Consider the following 26,267-nt stretch of genomic DNA (forward strand, 5'->3'; position numbering starts at 1 on the left):
AATTTTCGAAATGTCGAGGTGACCAAATTTTGGGGTCTGCCAAGAGGCGCCCGGACCACCTAGGGCCTTGAAGTTTTGCACACTATCTCGTTAGAACCTCAGCTCTAACCATTCCAAATTTCAAAGAGTTTTCTCTGCCCGTTCTCTCTGGAAATTTTTTCGGCTTATTTTGTTTAGTTTTTTTTCGATTCTCTCCCACTGTGCGGCGTGCCGCAGAGCAACACCTCTTTGGGAGAATTTTTAACATGGCAGGATACCTCACAAATGTAGCCAGCATTAGTAAGGGGTAAACTACCGCTGAAAATTTTTTCTGATGTTTACGTCGGGATTTGAACTCAGGCGACATAGGCGTACATGCTAACCTCTGGGCCACGGTGGCCTCCATGAAAATGAAACAAAACATATATCATGAAAGGAGCTAAACGAAAATAGCACTTTTAATTTCTGTGTGAGTGTCGTATGATCGATCGTTAGTGTTGTAAAAACACTCATACGCAACCAGTACAAAATATTAATTGCAAATGGTGCTACAGTAGCAAAAAATCTTTGAAACTCTTAAGTTTTAACAGACCATTTTGTACATTTCTATTTTATATATAACTAAACATTGCCTTATTCACATAACTTAATGGAGCTTTAAAATAGGTTTATTTGACAGTTGTCTGCCAAATAAACCTATTTCAAAACTATATTAAGTTTTGAGAATATGTTTGTTTATATTGAGGTAGAAATATAATAAAAAAATGTACAAAAATATATTTTAAAGAAAAAAATTATTAAAAAAAAATATATATATATATATAATTTTTAAAGAAACTAATTTTAGTATTTTTCTCAATTTTAGCTTTTTTCTACTTCGGCCTAAAGTTCTTAATGTATTTATAGTTTTGGGAATTTTTTCTAATCATTCGTCATTTTATAAAACAATTTTCTCAATATGTTTGATATGAGTTTTGGTTACACTCATCAGTATTGCTCCTTATGTAAATGATGCTATATTTTTTACTATTACAGTTTGAATCCTAAGTATGAGCACATTAGAAAAAATAAAACGACCGCCGATTTCAAATAACAAACAACTGGAAAAACACAAGCCGGAAACTAGTAACAAAGACGTGGTAAGTAATGGATTTCATTTTTCTAACCAAAAATCACATAGTACCTTAATTTCAAGTGGAAGAGATCATTAAGCTCATCTTGAAAGAGAATAAAGCAGATAACTATAAATATGATCCTCGGCCTAACAGGCAAACAATTAAGAAATGAAAAAAATTCGGCCTGGCCTTGATTTGAAGCCAGAACGTTCGGGCAACAATGAACGGTAGCAGTCGTTTTAGAGCTCAAAGCCATCAACACAATATCCAAATGATGCGCAAAACTATGTGTATACCCTGGAAGTATGGACAAGAAATCCATAGCTACAAAAAACACATGCATTGAAAAAGAGACAGCTTTTAGCACAAAGTGTCGAACTTAGTGTTCGACACTTTGGTGTGGGGTATGTCCTACGGCTCTCATTATTCCCTTGCATTACAATTTTTCATATTGAAAAAGAAATTAACTCATCATAATAAAAATGATCCTCGCCCTAAACAGGCAAACAAATTAGAAATGATATCTTAGTTTATTATTTGCTATTATTTTTTATACCCACCACCGAGGGGTATATGGGAGTATATTCATTGTGTCATTCTCTTTGCAAGACATCGAAATATCCATTTCCGACCCTATAAAGTATATAAATTCTTGATCAGCGAAAAAATCTAAGACGATCTAGCCATGTCCATAGGTCTGTCTGTTGAATTCACGCTACAGTCTTTCAAAATAAAGATACTGAGCTGAAACTTTGGATAGATTCTTTTTTTTTGTCCATAAGCAGGTTATGTTCGAAAATGGGCTATATCGGACTATATCTTGATATAGCCCCCATATAGACCGATCGGCCGATTTAGGGTCTTAGGCCCATAAAAGCCACATTTCCAAAATTGCAAATTTTGCCCATGAACAATCCACTAAGGAACAGGGGCAAACTTCTCACATATCAATGAGTGCAGTCCGATTCAAGTTTAAGCTCGCATCGGCGTGCCGCAGTGCGACACCTCTTCGGAGAGAAGTTTGACATGGCATAGTATCTCACAAATGTTGCCAGCATTGGGAGGGGAAAACCACCGCTGAAAATTTTTTTTCTGATGGTTCATAGGGGGACATGCTAACCTCTGCGCTACGGTGGCCTCCTAAAAGCCACATTTATTATCCCATTTTGCTGAAATTTGGGACAGTGAGTTGTGTTAGGCCAGTCGATATTCTTCTTCAATTTGGTCCAGAATTGGATATAGCTGCCATAATGTCTGATCTCTCGATTTAGGGTCTTAGTCCCATAAAAGCCACATTTATTATCTGATCTTGCTGAAATTTGGGACAGTTAGTTGCGTTAGGCTCTTCAACAACTTTCTGCAATTTGGCCCAGATCGGTCCAGATTTGGATATAGCTGCCATATTGACCGACCTTTCGATATAAGGTTTTTGGCCCATAAAAGGCGCATTTATTGTTCGATTTCACCGAAATTTGGAACGATGAATTGTGTTAGGTTCTTCAACAAATTCTGGTTATTCGCTCAGATCGGTCCAGATTTGGATATAGCTTCCAAAAGACCGATCTCTCGATTTAAGGTTTTGGACTCATAAAATGAGCATTTATTGTCCGATTTCGCAGCCAGCGCCTTCGATATCCTACTTCAAATTGGCCCAGATCGGTCCAGATTTGGTATAGCTGCTATATAGACCGATCTCTCGATTTAAGGTTTTGGGCCCATAAAAAGCGCATTTATTGTCCGATTTCCCCGAAATTTGGGACAGTGAGTTGAGTTAGGCTCTTCAACAACTTTCCGCAATTTGGTCTAGATCGGTTCAGATTTGGATATAGCTGTCATATATATCGATCCAACGATTTACGGGTTTGGGCCTATAAAAAGCGCATTTATTGTCCGATTTCGCCGAAATTTGGGACAGTGAGTTGTGTTAGGTCCTTCGACATCCTTCTCCAATTTGGCCCAGATCGGTTTAGATTTGGACATAGCTGCCATATAGACCGATCTCTCGATTTAAAGTCTTGGCCCCATAAAAGGCACATTTATAATCCGATGGGATATTTGACACAGTGACTTATGTAAGGCTTCCCGTGTTGTACATGGTACAGATCGGTCTATTTATGGATATGGCTACCAAAAAGAATAATATTTCGTTCTACAAAATTGAACAATGACTTGTACTTATTAGACCTTTCGATATCCGTGTCGAATTTGGTCCAAATCGGACCATATTTCGATAAAGCTGCTATGGGGGCATAAATTATGCATTTTTCACCGGATTATGTCGAAAAGTGGTTTACATATATACCCTAGGTGGTGGGTATCCCGGCCGAACTTAACGCCTTTTTACTTGTTTTTTTTTTCTTGTAAAATAGCACACTATGGAATTAAGGTACTAAGACCCTATTTCATTATAAAACATTTTATTTAACGTAAAGGGTGATTTTTTTGAGGTTAGGATTTTCATGCATTAGTATTTGACAGATCACGTGGGATTTCAGACATGGTGTCAAAGAGAAAGATGCTCAGTATGCTTTGACATTTCATCATGAATAGACTTACTAACGAGCAACGCTTGCAAATCATTGAATTTTATTACCAAAATCAGTGTTCGGTTCGAAATGTGTTCATTCACCGTTCAGCGATGAGGCTCATTTCTGGTTGAATGGCTACGTAAATAAGCAAAATTGCCGCATTTGGAGTGAAGAGCAACCAGAAGCCGTTCAAGAACTGCCCATGCATCCCGAAAAATGCACTGTTTGGTGTGGTTTGTACGCTGGTGGAATCATTGGACCGTATTTTTTCAAAGATGCTGTTGGACGCAACGTTACGGTGAATGAACGCATTTCGAACCGAACACTGATTTTGGTAATAAAATTCAATGATTTGCAAGCGTTGCTCGTTAGTAAGTCTATTCATGATGAAATGTCAAAGCATACTGAGCATCTTTCTCTTTGACACCATGTCTGAAATCCCACGTGATCTGTCAAATACTAATGCATGAAAATCCTAACCTCAAAAAAATCACCCTTTATTATCTTACTAATTTTAAGAATAAATATTGCAAGTGAAATGGTGTGAAAGATAACAACAAAGCCAAGTTATAAATTAAAAAATATTTGAAAAAAAAAACAACAACAAATGGCTCGCTTATGTGTTTAGAAGAAAATTAATTATTTTTAAGAGTTCTGCAACAAAGTTATCTAACTGGGCAACTGGCAAAATATTTCTTCGACTTGGTCCCCTACCAAAGAGCAAATGCTCTTACATTGCTTTTGTATATATTCTCTTAAGGCAAAACAATCCCTCTCACTCTTTCTCTCGATTACACATTGAATATGTGAGAGGGCTTTTGATGAGCTTTGACAAAAGCTTTTCTTGAGGCCACCCGTTGCTCGATGTGTGATGTGCTCAGGCATCAATGAAACGAGCTTAAATTATAACGCTTTTCGGCGAGAGCAAGTGAATGATATGCAACATGTTGGCAGGGAAAAATCAAAGCTTAAGAAAATGTTCAAGCATTTTCCCCATGTGAGCAGTAAAAGAGGCAAACACCCAAACACCAAAGCGGACCAGCAAGCCAACAACCACCCATTCAGCCAAGCGTTAAGTGATGATGAGGAGCAGAAATGCCAGCCATTTGCCGTTTGAAACGTTAGTCGAGCGTTAGTTAAGGTTCAGTGGCTTGCGGTGCACAACGTCGACGACATGTGCTACGGATAATAAGACGTGAACGCAACGTGTGAACAAGTGATGATCGATGATCTTTCAACGATCTGTTGGTTAACCGAAAATTTTCCCACAACATTCCGCCAAATTGAGAATCATACAGCAAAGTGCGGCTTAAAAAATCAACAAAACAAAAAAAAAGAAAATAAAAAACAAAGAAATCATTTATATTTTGTTTAAAGGAAAATCTTAGAGCAAACAAAAAAAAAAAAATTACAACAAAAAGAAAAGGAAGGAGAAAAAGAAACAAGCAAACAAAGTAGTGATTATGAAATCAAACGTCAATTGATTGGTCCAACAAACATCTGAACATCGGACATGACAAATATTTAAGCTGAGAAAACAAAAAAAAAAAAAAAAACTCACAACAAATGTGACGCCAAGGCAACGTGAAAACAATGTGATTGATTCAAATTACACAGAAAAGATACAAGTATTTATTCAAACCCTGTCATAGTGCAGTCAGTCAGTCAGTCAGTTAGTCGGTCGGTTAGTTGGTCACTCAGTCGCTTAGTCTGGCCATTGTAACAAATGTTGCATAAGTGTTGGCTTTTCTTAACTTTTGATTTTGTTTGGTTTGTTGTAAACGGCTCTGCGGCGACAACAATGTCGATGTCGTTGTCGTTGTTGCCATCCATGCTGGTGAGAAGACTGCAACAAGTTGTAAGCCGTGCTTGTAAGCCAGTGGGCCAGCAATAGCCCACTGGTCTAGGTGAATGAATGAATGAGGGAGCAAAAAAAAAGCGCGCAAGAATTCATGCATGTGTCCATAGGTCTATCTGTCTGCGTGCACCTCCGTCCATACATCTTTCTGCTGCACTGTGTATTGTGGCTAGCAGCATGCAACAAGGGTTTACTAAGGCGATGACTAGCTAGCAATTGCTGCTTAGTCAGCGTGTTAGCAGACCAAAACAACTACGCCGCCGCCACCACCACCACCACCACCAGAGCGTGTAATCAGGTCGCATTACGTAACCATTTCGATCCTGTGAATTAGAAACGACAACAAACAGTGCAACACAATCAGTTGGTTGCTGCAAAACAAGTGCAACAACACCAACACTTGGACACTTTGCACATTCTCGACCACACATGCATGTGCATACAATATTCTACAAAATTTCTTATCTCTGATCTGTGGGCCAATGCAGAGGTTTCTTAGCTGTTAGTTCGATTCACAAAGTCGTCAATATCGCAATTGATTGTAAATGGCCTTAATACATTTTTAGAATGAAAAGAATGAACTGTGTGTGCAATTAGAAAATATTTACAAAAAAATGTTATCACATCACAATTTAATTGAAAAGAAACATCGCTATGGTAAATTTTGACCATTGGTCATTCCAATCTGTACATGCGCTTTGATTATATAAAATAGATTTAAATCAGAGCTGGCAAACTATCGATGGCAGTGGGGTTGTCCCCCAAACATTTAGACCTGAAAATATACCAGCATCGTTCTCTACTTTCAAATATCATTTTTTGAACCCCATATTGTCATTGGCCTCAAAATTCAATATTAAATTCGTTTTCTAATCTCAAACACCTTTCATTAAAACTCCTTAAAGCAAAAGTCAGCAAATATGTCCGGTTTGGGGTATGGACCCTAAAAACTACCAATATCGAGCTCCATTATCTTCAAGACCCAAATTGTCTTGGTGTGCAAATACGACCTATTTGGGGTTGTTATGGGGGTGGGACATCCCCTAGGCAGTTCGTTTCGAATATTGATATCAGATTCGTGGTCTACTCCCAAATACCTTTCATTCGAGTCCCATATTTCCATAGTCGGAAAACATGACCAGTTTGGGGGTATTTTGGGGGATGGAGCGGCAGTTCAGTGACTTGGCCCTGTTCTACTCTTAAATACCTCTTATTACAGCCCCATTTTGGAATGGTTAGGAAATACGTCCTATATTGGTGGTGTTTTTTGGGGTTGGGGTGGCCCCATAGACACTTTTCCCGAGTATTGATTTCAAATTCTTGCTTTACTCCCAATGACCTTTTATTTTAGCCCCATATTGCTATGGTCGTAAATTTGTGCTCTTTGGAGAGTTTTTTGGGTGTAGACCCCCGAACACTTAGCCCCACATTTGGATATCAGATTCGTATTCTACACTCAAATACCTTTTATTTAAGCCCCATATTGCCATTGTCAGTATATAAGTCCTGTTTGGGGAAGAAGTGGACCCCCAGAAACTTGGTTCCACATTTGGATATCATATTCGTATTCTACTCGCAAATACCTTTCATTTGAGTCCCATATTGCCATGGTCGGTTAATATATACGATTTAGGGGTGTTCGTCTGACAATTGGATATCAGATTCGTTTTCTAATCTTAAATACCTTTCATATGAGTCCCATATTGCCGTGATTGGTCTAAATATATAAAGGGAAGGTTTTAGGTTGGGCGTCCCCCCTAGGTACCCCATCCGAAATGGATATGAAATTTTTATTTTTAGGTTACTATAAGAGAACACGCAAAATTTCGCTTAGATCGCAGCACCCATCACCGAGATCAGGCGATTCTGAATATTAGATAAGGAGGAAGGTCCGCCCCCCCTTCAGATATCAAAAAAATCCAGTACCCTATTTTCACCAAAATATCAGGAAATTCGGTTAAACCGTTTTTGAGGATTTTTAACGTGTAATTTTTTATATCTGGCCACACTTTTTTTGAGGACTTCGATTTGGCAGAATAAAAATATTCCTGAGATATAGCTCCAAATGCAGAAAGTGAACAAAAATGAACCTGTCGACTGAAGCTTTTCAGAAGCACAAGATGTTGAGGAACTATTCAATATTGTAAACAGATTTACGAACAAGTTGGCAGAGGTCATAGAAATTTCATGTGCAAAAATTCAGGCAAATTTAATTATAAATAGACTCTCTAGGTCCTCAAGATGTCTAAACTCTCTAGATGTGGCCTTCATTAAGTTATGAAGTTATCCAGGCACGGCACGCAGACTTGAACATAGAAGTCCGATCTGTATGGTGTTCATTGCTGTCACGAGGAACTTAGCTGCAAGCTACCGGGCGCTTCCACAAGTTATGGATAGTGGAATGCTTCATACGGAGTAGCTGCAACGGCAGTTGCGGACAATCAGCGATATCGAGCGGAAAGTCTCAGGGAGAGGTCAGGCCGGATCTTGCACAAATACTGAGTGACTGTGATGCTCGATATGACAAGGGGGGTAATTGGCGCCTTTAAATAACTAATGTCCATCCTGTTCCCGCAGCGATCAGTCCTTTGGACCGGAACGAGCTTGCTCACCTACAGGAGCCTGACGAGGATCGCTACCTTCATATGCTATGTGGCTATAACAACAACATCGGAAACCATAAATGACTGATTAGGTGATATATTTGAGCCAAATTGATGCGCAGTTAAAGAACACTTTAGCCATGTAGTGGAGGGTTTTATATTGCGTCCATAACTTCAACAACGTTTCCGTGAAATTAGAAAAATTTTCCTTCCTCTAAGTTCTCAAGAAGTCAAACCTGAAGATCGGTTTGTTTGGGTATAAGAGCCATAAGTTATCTTTTGAAACCCTCCAATTTAACGGCTCCCCGGTAACCGAGTTGGTAGCATGCTTGGATTACCAGTGCAGCCGTCGTAATTAGCCACTGTGATATCACAATGGACTTAAAATTGTCTAAGTGAGTCTGTAAAGGACTGATACTCTTACCTAACCTTTCTATAAGCAAATAACGAAATATTGTCGTAAGGACAATGAATGAAATAAAAAGTACACAGTCATATGTTTTTTTATGGTTAAAACTTGAACTATATCCTGCGCCACGACTGTGAGTGCAATGCAGTAACCAGTTCGACTTAGAAATACTTCCAGATTTGGCTTAGCCATGTCTGTCTGTCTGGGTTACCTTTCTGTACTGATTGTCCGTCTAACGTTTTACGCAGTCATCGTGGAGGACGTATTTTTTCACAATCATCAGGATTCACTAATAGAAGGTTAGGTCACTTGCAAAAACATGTAGTGGAAAGGCCCCTTAAACATCATTAAGGATGTCAAATCTGCCGATTGAAAATGTCATCAAATAGCAGAAAACGTAAACAAAGAATGAGTGTAAATGGTGACAAGGGGACACCCTCAATGCCAAGTACTGCCAAAAATTAAAAAAAGTGTAAGTCGCCTGATCGCTTGGCTTAACTTTATTCAGTGAATCCTGACTTAGTTTCATATAAATTCAGAACTGGATACAGCCAATTTGTAAAATTTATCCTCATCTGAAATTAAAAAAAAAAATCCAAAAATGTTGGCAGTTAAGATGACGCAAAATGGTCATTGTTCTAAATATACTATGTAAGGCCGGCTGTGTGCCACGTCAAAATTCTGTACTTTCAAAACCATACTGGGTATCCTTTTATTCAGATTGGGATTATATATAAAATGTCCATTGTGCCATATTCACAATACACAATAATCTCTTCCTTGCATTCTAAGACATCGATCTTGTCGGCATACCATACCACCTTACTTATTCCGTAATAGGGGGGTAATGGTTTCAGGTTGCTAAAGCTCCTTTGATGCTTGTATCTGAGCAATTCGTAGGATGTCTTACCCTTTATTTTGGAACCCCTTTGCGCTCCATGGTTTTGAGCAGAAAGGATCCAAGTCTATAAGATTTTAGGGCATAATTTATTTGGCGGGCTTTGGGTGCAAATATTATGTTTCCCTCCTGCCGGATCTTTGAGGTATATGCGATTCCTTCTCCCAATGCTCCTTTATTGAATGTTTGTGGGAAAATTTTCTTTAGCGCCAAATTTCAAGAATTTAAATTAAGCATGCTTTTGACAGGCAGACGGAAGGAAAAAAGGACGAATAAAAAGGACGATTTAAAATGCCATGGAGATGGAGAATATATATGTTTATTTCATGGTCGGGAGGCCACCGTAGCGCAGAGCTTAGCATATCCGCCTATGGCGATGAACGCCGAATTCTGGCGTGACCATCAAAACAAATTGTTAGTGGTGGTTTTCTTCTCCTAATGCTAGCAACATTTGTGTGGTACTATGCCATGTAAAACTTCTCTCCAAAGAGGTGTCGCACTGCGGCACGCCGTTCGGACTCAGCTATGAAAAGGAGCCCCCTTATCATTGAGCTTAAAACTTGAATTGGACTGCACTCATTGACATGTGAGAAGTTTGCCTCTGTTCCTTAGTGGAATGTTCATGGGTAAAATTTGCATGTGCATTCCATGGTCGAGGTTACTATGGAATGGGGATTGGCGACACGGTGTGGGATTTCAGTAGGGCTCTTGAAGATGAGGCCACCTTCGCGCAGAAGTTGGCATGTCCTGACAACCTGACGATAACATCATTCTAATGCTAGCGACAATTGTGAGGTACTATGTCATTTAAAAACTTCTCCCCAAAGAGTTTTCGTGACATGCCGTTCGGACTCGTTAATACAAATTAGGTCCCTCAATATAGAATTTAATTTGAAGTTTAGAGTAGTTGCAATCGAGATGATTATAACAGGGACTACACACCACGTGTCTCATGTATATATATACATGGATCTCGGGTGGACAAAATTTCAAGATTCCTCCACAACCATTAGAACCAAACTTGGAGTGTTCAGGGGACCTGTTTTGAATGGGGTGGAACTGCCGCTCTAACCAAAGATAGGGGTCTTGACTGGCCATTGCAATGTCAGGAATTTTGCATCGCATTGACCTCATAAAGGGGCAGACTTTTTGAGCACTCATTGTGCTTAATTGACATATTTTGGTATTCTAAATGTTTATTGCGGCCTTTCTAGTTTTTGTGTCAACAACCTTCTCTCTGTTAGCCGGCACACATTTTCGTGTATTTTCGACATTACCAGCTGTTGAGGATGTAAAATTTTCCTTTTTCTATATTAATCTTCGGTTAAGTTTTCTCCTTTTTGACATCCTCAATGCTCATGGGGCCTTTCGACTTATTGTTTTCTGCTGGGGAGGATACTTTCTATTATTCAGCCATGACTATTAATGAATCCCGGACCTTTTGTAAGAAAAATAAATGTCTGAATTTTCAATTTTCAAGAATCAAACCAAACTTGGTGTATACAGGGGACCTGTTTTGAATGGGGTGAAACTGCCGCTCTTACCAAAGATAAGGGTCTTGACTGGCCATTGCAATGTCAGGAGTTTCGCATCGCATTGGCCATATAAAGTGGCGAATTTTTTTAAGCACTCATTGTGGCAGTTTTAATTGGCACGTTTTGGTATTCCTAATGTTTATTGGGGACTTTCCACTTTTTGTGTCAACAACCTTCTTTCAATTAGTCAGGATTCACTAATTAAGGTTGCGGAAAGCGAACAGCCGGCACACATTTTTATGTATTTTCAACATCACTTGCCATTGAGTATGTAAAATTTTCCTTTTTCAACATAAATCTTTGTTTAAGATTTCTCCTTTTGACATCCTCAATGTTCATGGGGCCTTTCCAGTTATTGTTTTTTGTTAGTGATGTTACCTTCTATTATTCAGCCATGACTATTAATGAACCGAGGGCATTTTATAACAAAAATAAATATCTGAATTTTCAATTTTAAACCATGCCATTATGCAGCCTCGATTTACTTGTCGATTTAAATGACAAGAAACGAATTATTCAAGTATGGTAACACACAAATCGAAGGTTCACGGTGGGTGGTTGGGTGTGTTAACTACGTGTGTGTGTGTCTGCGTGTAAGAGAGTTCTTTTTTTTCTACCAATGAGTCTGGCATAGAAATTCAATTTTCAATTTAATAATGAAAACAAAAGCAACAAAAAGAACCGTGAGAAAATAAAGTTTGTAACAATACAAAGCCAATCTATGACACCTCAAATGAACAGAATTGGTTTTTGCTGCATCTACAGCTTAAGCTGTATCTTTCGAACTCGAACAACTCAAACGGTTGGCAACGAATCGCACGGACATTGTATTTACGAGTTGGTACACTAGTCGACTGCGTTGTCGAACAAAACAAGAGGCCACAAAGTGTGTGATGCTGTGTTGTTGCTGCCATTGCGGGTTGAATGCTGCTGCCGCCGTCGACTGCTCATGCTGATGGATAATGCACTCGCAGGCATTCACCACACTTCAGCCAGTAAGCAGCAAGACACGAGTTCAAACTCTAACTACAATAACAAATGCCAAGAAAATATTAATAATAACAGCAAAAACACAAACGAAACAAAAAAAAAAAAAAACAACACCAACATAAATCTACTAAAAACGTGTGAATTTTTCATTTGAAAATTGTTCACATCATTGCAAGTATTTGAGATATGAATGTTGCGAACATGTACCTAGCTATGTACGAGTCCATGTACTAGCATGCATATTGAGGCATGTTCACCTCGTTGTGAATGAGGGAAAAGTATAAAATGTATACAAACTTCCTTAGATTTTCCTCAATTACAGAGATATGTCTGCCATTCAAATGAAAGTGTGCATCTAAATGCGGATGTCGCTAGCAGCAAATAACACTAAACATCGAGCTTAATTATGAAATTAGCTACCTTAATTAATTGTTGTAATTGAAAGTGCTGGAATTACATAAAATTGCTATTTATTCAACACTTAATGATTTTAATTGCCAACGAAAATTATAATTGATTAAATGTTATTTAAGGTATGCCGTAATGTATTACAAAGATTATTCTGCATTTAACAAATTTATGGATAAATTGGTAATGTTTTAAATATTTCAAATGCAAAGTAATTAAGAAAAGTAAAGTCTAAGCTAGCTAAACTTTTGTCCTATCATAAACAAGCATACCCCCGCTCTGCTTCGCTAACCCCTTTTTATTAGGTACAACTTTTCAAAAATATTTGTTGCCTAAAGTTGACAGTTTTGGATCAACCGAAAAAGAAATTACCATATTGGGCTTTTAAGTACCTAACTCAGGATTCACTAAAAGAAAGTTATGTTGGTCATTTGCGACAACATAAAGTGGATAGGCTCCATGAACGTCATTGAGGATGTCAAATCTGCCCATTGAAAATATCATTAAATAGCATAAAACGTAAACAAAGAATGAATGTAAAAAGAGAACAAGTTGACATCCTCAATGCCAAGTTCTTCCAAAAATTACCGCTTCGTTTAACCCTATTCAGTGAATCCCGTACAAATTAACAAAAAAGTCATTTCCCAATTTTGGGTAATGTAGCTCAATCTGTAAAGAAAGTACCATTTTGTGCATTTAAGTACCTAAATGTCCGAATTTAAAAAAATCTAGTTGTCCAACGTCTAGGTTAGGTTAGGTAAGGTAAGAGTGTCAGTCCTTTACAGACTCACTTAGACAATTTTAAGTCCATTGTGACCCCTAATTCTGGCAACATTTGTGAGGTACTTTGCCATGTAAAAGCTTCTCCCCAAAGAGGTGTCGGTCTGCGGCATACCATTCTGATTCCGCTATAAAAAGGAGGTCCCTTATCATTGAGCTTAAAATTGAATCGAACAGCGCTCATTGATTTGTGAGAAGTTTGCCCCAGTTTCTTAATTGGATGCTCATGGCCAAATTTGCATTTGTGACACCACAGTAGCGATACACCACGGCCTCTAGTGGGAATCGAACCCACGACCCCTGCTATGGCAATCCGAGCACTCTACCAACTCCTGTAGCCGAGTTGGTGCCTCTCCCAACGTGTAAGAAGAGCTTTCGCTCAATCTATAAAGAAAGTAAAGAAAATTTTGCACGACGTGTTTCGCTATGACTTCTAACAACTGTGCTAAGTTAGGTTCAAATCGATCCATAACCTAATATAGCTGTCATGTAAACCGATCTGGAGACTTGACTTCTGAGCTTCTAGAGGGCGCAATTCCTTTCCGAGTTGGCTGAAATTTTGCATGACATATTTTAATATGACTTTTAATAACTGTGCCAAATAAGGTTCAAATCGGTTTGTAACCTGATATAGCTGCCATATAAACCGATCTGGGATCTTGACTTCTTTAGCCTCTAGAGCTCGCAATTATTATCCGATTTGCCTGAAATTTTGTACGACGGATCCTCGCATGACCATTACCATAAGTGTTTGTTATGGTCAGAATCGGTCTATAGCCTGATACAGCTCCCATATACATCCACCTCTCTATTTTAATTCATGAGCCCCCAAAGGGCGCAATTCTTATTCGAATTGGCTGACATTTTACACAGGTCTCCAACAAATAATTTCACCATACCTTGATATCGCTTTAATAGCAGAGCAAATCTTTGCTTTTATCCTTTTTTTGCCTAAGAAGAGAGGCCGGGAAAAGAACTCGACAAATGCGATCCATGGTGGAGGGGGGTATATAAGTTTCGGCCCAGCCGGACTTAGCACGCTTTTACTTGTTTTCATATATTTTCTATCTACCCCATTGATTTCGCAAGAACAATAAGATAAGCCAAATTTCGGAGTTCTAGTTCTAAACGACCAGGTAAGTGGCCTCCACTTATTCTTACATTAGAGCTCAGAAAATTAAATGCTACAAGCTGTTATTAATTTTTTTAATTTTTATCTTTTGAAATATGATTACCTAAGTTTCTTTATTAACACAATTTTAAATTGAATATTTAGTTGTATGGTTTTCTTTTTGCCTCTGTACGCACGCATTCAGTTACTTTGTGCAAATTGCTTTTCAAGTATAGGTCTCTTTTGTTGTTGCTTTTGTTTTTGTATTTGCAAAAATGGAATATTTAGACATTTCCAATTGCCCAAATACAAATTGAGCACCTACGAAGCCATTACTCCGCTCCAATCACAAAAAACCCCAAGAACCGTAGGTATTTAGATACAATTTTTTCTTGCTTTCAATGTTCGCAAATGGTTATGGCCGGGCTGATTTCTTTCCATCAATAGATGGAGTGGGGATTGTTGACGGTGGCGGTAACCAGTGGCAATTAAATATTCAGAAATCGTACACATTTGGTTCTAAGCACGACAAAGTGGTACGTAGACGCCCCCTTCTGACTCTTTTTACTCTTGGCGGTTGCCCGCACCCTCGCCTCCTTATAAGTGTCTGTACATATATGGTTTAAAAATTTAACAATTTTCCAAAAGTCCAATAAATAGCAGCTCGTGACCGGGCCAGGCGGACAAGTCAAGTCTTAAAAACAGCTCACATAGTTTCTTTTAAGCCGGGCATTCAAGCCACCAACCGACCATCCAACATGCACAGAACCTCACTTGTGTTTGCTTATTGGCATATGTTGTGACTGTGTGTTTGTGTGTGTGTGTGTGTGTGTGCAATGTATGTTGTTGAACACATGTTGGTTGGTATGTTTGTCTCATTACCAAATGACAAGGTGATATTTACCTTTTGACTGGTAGTGGAATTATGCTAATAAAATATGAAAATCAACATTTCACATGTCTGTTTATGTGTGTGCAATTACCTTAATTTATTGGATTGGGTTAACAACAACAAAGGCTAAGATAAGCAAAGCAAATAACACAAAGGCATGCGAAAATCATACATCATAAAGGAGAAAAAACATGATGCCGCTTCATAAAAGTTGATCTTTTTTATTATGTCGTGGGTGGGAAAACTTCAGGCTTTCTCCAAGCCTACAGATGCAACACAGTTTTGCACTTATTTTCAAGCTCACATTTCAAGAAAGGTGGTTTACTCCCAAAATGTAAGCGAAACAAACATTTCTACAATACACCCAGTTCTATGGGATTAGACCAATACTTACTTACGCCTCTGTAGTTTGGTGGACTGCTATGGAGAAAAAGTGCAACATAAGGACCATACAACAGGTTCAGAGAACATGTTGTTTTGGCATAGGCGGAGAGATGAGGACCACGCCCACTAGGGCTCTGGAGACTATTCTAGATATCCGAACCATTGACATACAGATTAAGTGTGAGGCAGCCAATGCGGCTATGAGACTTAAGGTGATGGGCGAATGGATTTAGGATGGGAGCAGTTCATACCAACGCGGTATAATTGAGGCGACGATAGGAAACGTGGAAGGAAGGGAAGAGATTTAGGATCGGATACATGAGATGAACCTTGAAGTCGAGTGCGAGGCACTACAGCCATCGGCACAGTCTTGGATTGACGGAACCGTAGTATTGCCATCTGTACTATCATGTTATACGGATGGATCAAAGCTAGAGGATAGAGTTGGCCTGGGGGTCTACATTGAGAACCCAGGGACTGAGATCTGTTTTAGACTGCCTGACCATAATACGGTCCTACAGGCGGAGATCCGGGCAATCACGGAATGCGTGAAGTGGTGTGCTGCTAACGCGAAGACGTCGATTTTGAATATCTTTACCGACAGTAAAATTGCCATAAGGGCAATAACAACTAGGACGGTAAGATCACGAACAGTCATGCAGTGTAAGAAGAAGATTAACGCCTTCTCTGAGGATGGCAAAATCCGCATAGTTTGGGTGCAGAACCATAACGGAGTAAGGGGAAATGAAAGGGCAGACGATTTGGCATTGAAGGCCAGGCGACTGCCGTCAATAAACTTGGTTAACCCAAAGACGAAGAGGCCACCGTAGCTCAGAGGTTAGCATGTCCGCTTATGAAGCTGAACGCCTGGGTTCGAATCCAGGCGAGACCATCAGAAAAAATTTTCAGCGGTGGTTTTCCCCTCCTAATGCTGGCAACATTTGTGAGGTACTATGCCATGTAAAACTTTTCTCCAAAGAGGTGTCGCACTGCGGCATGCCGTTCGAACTCGGCTATAAAAAGGAGGCCCCTTGTCTTAGAAGCTTAAAACTTGAATCGGTGACCAGTTTGTTCCTGTTCCTTAGTGGAATGTTCATGGGCAAAATTTATATTGTAACCCGAAGACTTTCAGGCGAATGCGCATGCAACATTGTGAAACAGCGAAACGATCAATAGGACGGCGAAAATCCTATGGGGGGATCCAGATCGTGAGAAGTCGAGGCTATTACTGAAAGGGAGTAAGAAGCAGATCAATATAGTTATTGGGGCATGCGGGGAAGATGATGAGACGTTGGACCATTTCCATTGGCATTGCCCGGCTTTAGCGTCTAACAGATACCGGCACTTAGGTGGAGATACAATACCGGATATGAACCAACTTGGGGGAGTGTTATTGAAAACAATTAAGGATTTTGTAAGTAACACGGAGTTCCTAACTTAAACATTTTCTTTTTAGAGGTTACTTTATAGCTTTTAGAGCGCACAACAAGCCGATTACGGGCTCGATTTTAATAATCTGTTCAATGCTATGGCTTCTATAGTCATGAAGGTGCAAATTGTATGAAAGATACATGTATATAAGAGCTATGCTCTAATTTGAGCTTGTTTGGGAGTTGTGTGGCATGAACACATGAAGTTAATGGCGTTCGTCCTTGGTCAAAAATGTGATATGCTGAAAATAAACCCACAATCGGGTAAGATATTCCACCTGCATCTTGATTGCAAGACTAGTCGGACAGACATACAGCCGGAGAGACAGGCAGACGGACCAGGCCAATTCGAATCAGAAAGGGATTCTAGGTGAATTGGTATATTTAACATACGGTCAAGCTTTTCTCCTCTCTGACGTAGCAAACGAATGCTGATGTTAGGTCTGTTCGCATACTTTTCAGTAAAAAATTACAAGAGACAACACAGCCTTTATACTCTTATGCTATTTATTTGAATTAACCAGCTGGTTTTCATAAAACCGCTGTTCGACGCTGCAAATTTCTGTTGGAAAAAAAGCATCCAGAAGAAAATTGCAAGTTCTCAATTACCAAACTCTCAAAATTGTGTTTGCTCTCTCTCCTGCTCCTTCTTCTGGCTAATAAAGTACGCGAGCAACTTCCAGTAACAATTTGTGCACAAATTTTTGAGTACGGATATTCTCATTAGAGCCCCGTGTTGCATGAGTAACTCTAAACACTATTAAGTATACGACAACATGTCCTTTGTGGGTTTGATGGCGCTGGTCAACACGACTTTCATTTCCTCTGATTTATTCGTTGTTTCTATTTCAAATTAAAAAATGATTTTGCAACAGTTTTTCTCCGGCAGCTTTGGTTTTTGTGATATATCTTAGGGACAATGTTTAAAGTTTTTACCTAGATTTCGATTTTATTCGATACTTAAAAAAATCAAAAAAAAAGATGTTTGGTGCTTAATCCAATAAGTCTTCGCTATAATTGTGGTGAATATATATTTGAATACTAAAAAAATTGGGCTCAATCAAAATTACAGATGTAAAAACTTTGAAATACAATGATGTTATCAAGACAAGTCATGGTTTCCCCATACTTTAAGCCGGGAATGGTTGAATAAAGATGCGCCTAAGACCCAATTAAGTATATATACTCTTGATCGTCATGACATTTTAAGTCGATCTAACCATATCCGTCCGTCTGCCTGTTGAAATCACTCTAACTTTCGAAGGAGTTAAGCTTGCCGCTTGAAATTTTGCAAAAATACTTTTTAAAAGTGTAGGTCGGTTGTGATTGTAAATGAGCCAAATCAGTCCATGTTTTGATATAGCTGCCATACAAACCGATCGTGGGTCTTGACTTCTTGAGCCTCTAGAGGGCGCAACTCTCGTCCGATTTAGCTGATATTTTCCTCATGGTGTTTTGGTATCACTTCCAACAACTGTGCTAAGTATGGTTCAAATCGGTTGATAACCTAATATAGCTGCCATATAAACCGATCTTGGCTTTTGACTTCTTGAGCCTCTAGAGGGCGCAATTCTTATCCAATTTTGCACCTGGTGGTGTCATTTCCAACCACTGTGCTAAGTATGGTTTAAATCGGTTAATAACCTGTCATATAAACCGATCTGGTAGCTTGACTTCTTGAGCCGATAGAGGGAGCAATTCTCATCCGATTTGGCTGAAATTTGGCACGTGGTATTTGGTATCACTTCCAACCACTGTGCTAAGTATGGTTTAAATCGGTTAATAATCAGATATAGCTGCCATATAAAACCATCTGGGATCTTGACTTCTTGAACCTCTAGAGGGCGCAGTTATTATCCAACGGCTTCTTCCTTGACATTCAACATACATGTGAAATATGGTCTGAATTGATCTATAGCTTGATGCAGCTCCCATATAAACCGACATTCGAGTTTGCTTCTTCATCCCCTACAAGGTGCAATTCTTACCCGATCCGACTGAAATCTTACACAATTACTTCTACAATGTTTAGCATTCAATTCCTTTACGGTCCGAATCGGCCTACAACTTGATTATGCTCCAATAGCGCAACAGTTCTCATTCATTATTCTTTGTTTGCCTAAAAAGAAATGCCGCGCAATGAACTTGACAAATGCTATCCATGGTGGAGGGTATATAAGATTTGGCCCGGCCGAACTTAGCACTCTCTTACTTGTATTTATTTTAACTCCGCTATATCCATAGCTAAATCCAAATATGGGACGATTTGGATCATATTTGGCTTAGATGCCAAGTTTCAAATTCAAGCGAAAGGTAAACAAATGTATTTTTTATGGACTTAAGACCACATATTGGCAGATCGGTCTATATGGCAGCTATATCCAAATATGGTGCGATCAGGACAATATTCTACAAAACAGTTTAAATGGATACCGAAAATCGCTGTGTCAAATTTCATCGAAATAGGATACAAAATGCTCCTTTAATTGGTTCATTACACAATATTGGCAGATCGGTCTATATGGCAGCTATATCCAAATATGGTTCGAACTTTACCACATTTGACTGAAATGTGTAGGGGTCTACCAGAACATACTGTGCCGAATTCGGGTAATAAATGGATATTTTATGGCCTCAATACCCTATATCGGGAGATCGGGTGGTCGGTCAATAGGGCAGCTATATCCAAATATATTCCGATTTGAACCGCGCCACACAGAAATAGATGGGGGTCTACCAAAACTCTCTGTGCCAAATTTCATCGAAATCGGATGAAAAATGGGCAATTTGTTGTCTCAAGACTTAAAGTCTGGAGATCGGTCTATATAGCGGCTATATATTACTTAAATCCGATTTTAGAGATCAGAAGGTCAGGTTTATATACAAAGAATACGTAATCGTCAAAAATGTTTATATACCCAAGATATCTGAAAAATTATAAATACCTAACTTTTGGGTATAAATGGGTAAATACCCGTGTATTTACCCAATTTACCGGGTAAATACCTTTTGAGTATTTATTCATCGCCCATCTCTACAAATACCGTATTCCAAATTTCAGCAAAACAAAAGGCTTCAAGGGTCTCAAGAAGTCAAATCGGCGCATGGGTTTATATAGGGGTTGTATCTATTTATGGACTTATGTGGGTAGAATTTGGTATGGGAGATGGAGGGTATTTGTACTTTTCTTGTACAAACAAAGGATTCTAGAGGCGAAGAACCACTCCATATGGGAGCTTGACCTTATCAACAGATTCAATTGATTTTAACGGACGGACGGACAAACATGGCTAGATTGACTTCAAATGCCTTAACGATCAAGAATATGTATGCTTTATAGTGTCACAGATCAATATTTCGAGGTATTAGAAACGGAACCACTCCATATGGAAGCTCGATCTTATCAACAGATTCAACCGATTTTAACGGAAGGACGGACGAACATGGCTAGATTGACCTCAAATGTCATAACGAACAAGAATATGTATGCTCTATAGGGTAACAGGTCAATATTTTGAGATGTTACAAACGGACTAACTTGATTAGTACACCCCTATTCTATGGTGGTGATATACTAAAGTGCAAATGGTTCAATTCTACAGAAAAAGTGCTTGAGAAGTGGGAACACAGTATCTTATTTTCATGTTTATGTAATTGCTGATGACGAATATAAGAAATTAAACTTAAAATGGTAAAAGCGAAAAGAAATCGAAAAAAGGTTTTCCTTAGACAAAACATATACAAAAATTAGCTAAGTTGCAAAATACATTACAAGAAATTTTGGAAAAGAAAAAGATGGAAGAAACATTATGAAAACCCTACGTGATTGGATAGCTGTACGTGACACTTACGAAATCCTTCAAGGTTTTAATTTTAATTGCATCACAGCAGCATAATACGAAAACAATAGGTCCGTTTAAAACTGCGATGAATGGAAAATGGTAACACCTCCACAGACCAAAGGGGCATATTGCTTTTCTCCTCCCGTTTGTTATACTTGGAAATATAGAATTCTGAAGTCTAATGTTCTTCGTCTTTCTCAAAATTGTAAGAAAATCAAATCATACAGATAATATTTTTTCATAATGCTGCTAACCACCTCCCGATGTATCCTCAGGAGGACATGTGTACTCGTTAGCAATTAAAGGATTAAATTCATTAATGAATGCCGTATTTTTACTAATTTTTTTAAACTGTTGAAACTTTTTAAACTTCAAGTAAACCATCCTAGATTAGTGTCAAAAAATGTCATACCAAATATTAAACAAAAAACAAATGATGCAATGACCATTATACCACCACTCCCTCTAGAAGTTGATTTTTTTGTCTCTATCAAATGATCTATGGTTCCCTCTACATTGAAAGGCGTTGATATAATTACACACATTCACATCCGCTTTGTAAATTTCACTCAGCAATTGTTTTCTTATTTTTTAGATTTTTAATTTGTCATATTGTTAGAGGTAAACATTGACCCATGCCAATAAGCGTACATGCTAAGTGTGTTTATTAAAATAGTACGTTGATTATAATTGGAAGCACCTTTAGCCATGTGCTATAGAATATGGTACCTATGGTCATAATTTTGTGTGCGTGTGTGTGTGTGTGTTTTAATTTGTACTTCATACGTGCTAAAAAGCGCTGTTTGTGTGTATGTGTGCATGGATTTGAAATTTGTGCCACACAGCTTGGTCGATTGTTTGCTAAAAGTCCATATCGAGCATAGGGTAAGAATAATTAAAAGCACACTTTGTGAATGGCTGCAATGATCCCTTGCAGTGGTGTAGTATTTGTGTCATTTGCACATGGCATTCGTTACAAACGTTTTGTAATTGATTGCAATTTAGATATATGAACATGCGATCCATATGAGTAGCATTGAGGTATGTGTTGTTTTACTTGCTGTAAAGTTAAATACATTTTACTGGATAATTTTAAAAACAATACCACTATATTATCAGCTTGAATTATTGGCCGATAGAGATTAAATTTAGCAGGATCTGTTGATGACCTTTGCAAATCTGCTTGAGAGCTTATGAAAATGTGATGGGTGGTGTTTATACCCAAGCCCGGCAAGGCAAGTTATGAGACACCAAAAGCCTATAGCCTTACGCACTTTCTACTCAAAACCATAGAACGTTTTGTTGGTATGATGATAAAAAATAGGATATCCAGCGAATTGCTCCAATACAGCATACCTGTGTGAAGGGTCCGTGGAGACTGTCATCCATGAAGTTATGCATCATACAACAGAAGATACAATTGATGCCAAGTAAAAACAATGGCGGTATCCATTGACATAGATGGAGCTTCTAAAAATGTAAGGATCGATACGGCCCTTAGAGCAGTGCTATGTGGACTGGCTTCTTTGAGATTGCGGTTGAGATATACCGTATGGTAAGAAACAGATGGATACATTTTAGGTCTCATGACATGAGCTTAAGGGAGAAAGTGGCTTCGGGCACGCCACTGGGAGGTACTTTATCGTCACTCCTATGGGTGACCTGCATAAATAATCTATTGGGTTGCCCAAAAAGTTATTGCGGATTTTTCATATAGTCGGCGTTGACAAATTTTTTCACAGCTTGTGACTCTGTAATTTCATTCTTTCTTCTGTCAGATATCAGCTGTTACTTTTAGCTTGCTTTAGAAAAAAAGTGTAAAAAAATATATTTGATTAAAGTTCATTCTAAGTTTTATTAAAAATACATTTACTTTCTTTTAAAAAATCCGCAATTACTTTTTGGGCAACCCAATATTAGCGATCCCGACTTAGTACTGACTTCATTCGCGGCGAAAACTGCCCATTGAATTATTTCGGAATCCGACGGAGTCTATTCTTCGCCAGAAATCAAACAAGAGTCGAACAACAACACACAACAAAGACAACAACATTGAAGCAGAGTTAATTGTTGCTCATTTCGTGGGCATTTAATTACATCTGGAATTAATTAAAGCAACATTTTTACGAACGCAGCGCCATGTCGCTAATTTTTGCAAATAGAACTCTGTACCACTTCTACGGAATGTGTTCGCAATTCTCTTCGTCTTTATAATGCATTTTGACGGTTGTTACGGTAAAAAATACTAGGGTTAAGGAGGGATTTGAGTCCATCGGCTATGCAGACGATATTATAATACTTATAAGCGGTAGGGATCCGAATCAGCTATGCAAAAAAACCCAAAAGATCTCGGAGATAGCATACGACTGGGCTTAACCTAAATGTCTGAATGTTTACCCAGGGAAAATTTAAATCTGCCTGTTTACGAGGAAGTTGAAACTCCATTTTTCCTCAACAGAACGATTTTGATATCCAACAAGGTTAAATGCTTAGGACTGATCTTGAACAGGAAACTGAACTGGAAGTGTTACACTAAGGAGCTCACAGTACGCTCCTGAGTGTAACACTTCCAGTTCAGGCTTACAGAAAGCAACAACTGTCTTGGAGTGTATGGTAGAGATAGCCACCTTCTTTCAGGATGGCACGATCCGCATCATTTGTTTGCCGGACCATAGCGGAGTAAGGGCGAACGATACTCAAATACAAACAGCATGCCTATGTCAAGGGAAGGTCGGTGGAGACTGCCCTTCACGAGGTAGTGCATAAAATAGAAGAATCCTTCGATGCCAAAACGTAGACACTGGCGGAATGCCTTGATATCGAGGGGACTTTTAACAATGTGCGGACCGACACACTGATCCAATTCATAGACCAGTACCGGGTGGACCCGGTCCTTAGAGACTGGATAAACCATATGCTAAGGAACAGGTAGATAAATTGTGTGCCCCATGACAAAAATATAAGTGAAAAAGTGGGACAGGGCACGCCACAGGGGGGGCATTTTATCGCCACACCTATGGGTGACCACCGTAAATGACCTATTAAGGATGATGATTGAGGAGAGATTTGAACCCATCTGCCACGCAGACGATTTTATAATACTTCTAAGGGATAAGGATCCGAACAAGCTATGCAGAATGGTCTAAATGGTCTTGCATATGTCATATGACTGGGCTGGACCCAGAGATCCCAATGTTAACCCAGAGAAGACTGAAATATGCCTGTTCATGAGGAAGACGAAGGTGGGCCAATTTAAAGCACCACGTTTCCTCAATAAGACGATTTCGATATCGGACAAGGTCAAATACTTATCTTGGACAGGAAACTGAATTGGAAGTAGCACATTCAGGAGCGTACTGAGAAGGCTTACTGATGTTGGGCACTATGAAGACGGGCCGTAGGCTTAAAATGGGGCCTGAATCCCAGGATAGTCCACTGGCTCTACAGAAGCGTGATTAGACCAATACTTACTTACGCCTCTGTAGTTTGGTGGACTGCTATGGAGAAAAAGTACAACATAAGGACCATACAACAGGTTCAGAGAACATGTTGTATTGGCATAGGCGGAGCGATGAGGACCACGCTCACTAGGGCACTGGAGACTATTCTAGATATCCGACCCATTGACATACAGATTAAGTGTGAAGCAGCCACTGCGGCTATGAGACTTAAGGCTATGGGAGAATGGATTGAGGTTGGAAGCAGCTCATACCATCGCGTTATAATTGAGGCGGAAGGAAGGGGATACCTTAGATGAACCTTGAAGTCGAGTGAGAGGCATTGCTTGGATTGACGGAACCCTAGTATTGCTATATGGAATGGATGGGTAAATAAAAGCTAGAGGTCAGGGTGGGCCAGGGACTGAGATCTGTTTTAGATTGCCTGGCCATAACATGGTCCTGCAGGCGGAGACCCGGCGATTACGGAATGCGTGAAGTGGTGTGGTGATAACGCGAGGAGGTCGAGTCTGAACATCTTTACCGACAGTAAAATTGCCATAAGGGCAATAAAAACCAGGACGGTAAGGTCACAAACAGTCTTGCAGTATAAGAAGGAGATTAACGCCTTCTCTAAGGATGGCAAAATACGCATCGTTTGGTTACCGGGCACACGATTTGGCGGTGAAGGGCAGAGGACTGCCGTTAATAAACTTGGTTAACCTGAAGCCTTTCGGGTCGACGCAGTCCGAGTTAAGGGAGTGGGCGACGCAAGCGCATGCAACATTATGGAACAGCGAAACGATCAATAGGACGGCGAAAATCCTATAGGGGGATCCAGATCGTGAAGAAAATCACTATTTTAACTGGATTAATAAAAAAAATTAATTCTAAATGACTGTTTGCACCCTTTTATTTTGATCTTTAAAATCCTTTTGTGATTTTTCGAACATATTTCAGCTTGGGATCGTTTACATTCAATGAATAGCATAGCAAAGAACTTATAATAACTTGAGTAAGAGCATGCTGTTGTGAAAACATTTTGACTGATATGGTGGATCGCGATTCCTGATACCACAGAAAAAATATAGACATAAATTTGACCGATTAGATATGGTATTGACTTATAAAAATCTTATCAAACAAGTTGTCAATTGCTTTAAAAAATTTTGATATACAAATTCGATTTTACCGAAAAATTCTATAACACAAAGAACCAAAAAACTAAATACAATCCAATTCCATTGCATTGAGATTATTTCACTTTTCTTTCCCTTTTTCGAAATGACATAATGAACTTTTTGTGTCAGTCAAAAGATAGGGAAAATATGACACCCAGACTTGATTTATCACAACTTGTGGTGGCTGCTAAACTTGGTCTTTAGCCTAAGCACCACATAATGGACATTGGCGTTTGTATTTCTATTAAATGGAACATAAATGAGGCATTCCTATGTTGAAACACAAACCTAGCAAATGCAAAACGAATGCACTGACGACATTTGAACAAAAACAAAACCAAAAAAAAGACATGTTTTTTGCCTTTGATTTCCGAAAACCCTCCATTAAGTACCACAACACTATTGTAATGCCGACCGCACGCAGACGGGGTTAGAGTTGGCCATAAACGCTGGCTGGCTGACTGGCTGGGTCGGCCGGTGAGGCATGGCTCTAGTCATTGTTGTCTTTGCCGCTGTTGCTGCTGCTCACTGGTTCGCCGCCCCCTTTGACAAAGACGCAAATCCATTTGCAATTGTTAACAACATCCAAAAGTCTTTTGTGTACATCCACAAATCCAAATCCGATTCCATCCATCCATCCATACACAGCACAGTCATCCTGCTCGCAGAGTACACCGAGGTGCGGGACCACGTTTAGCGAGCATATCAGAGTATCTCTATCTCGATAGGCGCTGCTGCAAACTGCGAGTACAAAGTAGTTGTTAGTGGCGCTCGTATTTGAGTAGTTGGGGGCCTAAGTTTTTGGATTTTTCCTTTGCTTAGTCGTACCGCATTCGCAGTATGTCTGTCTGTCTGTCTGTCGGTTAGGGTATTTACTTGAATGTCGT

General features: G+C 39.2%; 1 protein-coding gene across 3 annotated transcripts in view; it reads left to right on the forward strand.

Moving 5' to 3' along the window:
• Window positions 1-26,267, forward strand: part of LOC106082995 (uncharacterized) — an 80,601-nt gene that overhangs the window by 12,756 nt on the left and 41,578 nt on the right. The window contains exon 2 of one of the 3 annotated variants that reach the window (XM_013245784.2): window positions 1,015-1,118. In XM_013245784.2, coding sequence (XP_013101238.2) covers window positions 1,029-1,118 — 90 coding nt within the window. In that variant the 5' untranslated portion in view covers window positions 1,015-1,028. Of the gene's footprint in view, window positions 1-1,014; window positions 1,119-5,160; window positions 5,251-26,267 lie in introns of those variants that run through there. The other 2 variants (XM_013245783.2, XM_013245782.2) reach the window with 2 other exon arrangements.

The sequence above is a fragment of the Stomoxys calcitrans genome, chromosome 4, assembly GCF_963082655.1.
Source record: "Stomoxys calcitrans chromosome 4, idStoCalc2.1, whole genome shotgun sequence".
In the NCBI taxonomy this organism is placed as follows: domain Eukaryota; kingdom Metazoa; phylum Arthropoda; class Insecta; order Diptera; family Muscidae; genus Stomoxys; species Stomoxys calcitrans.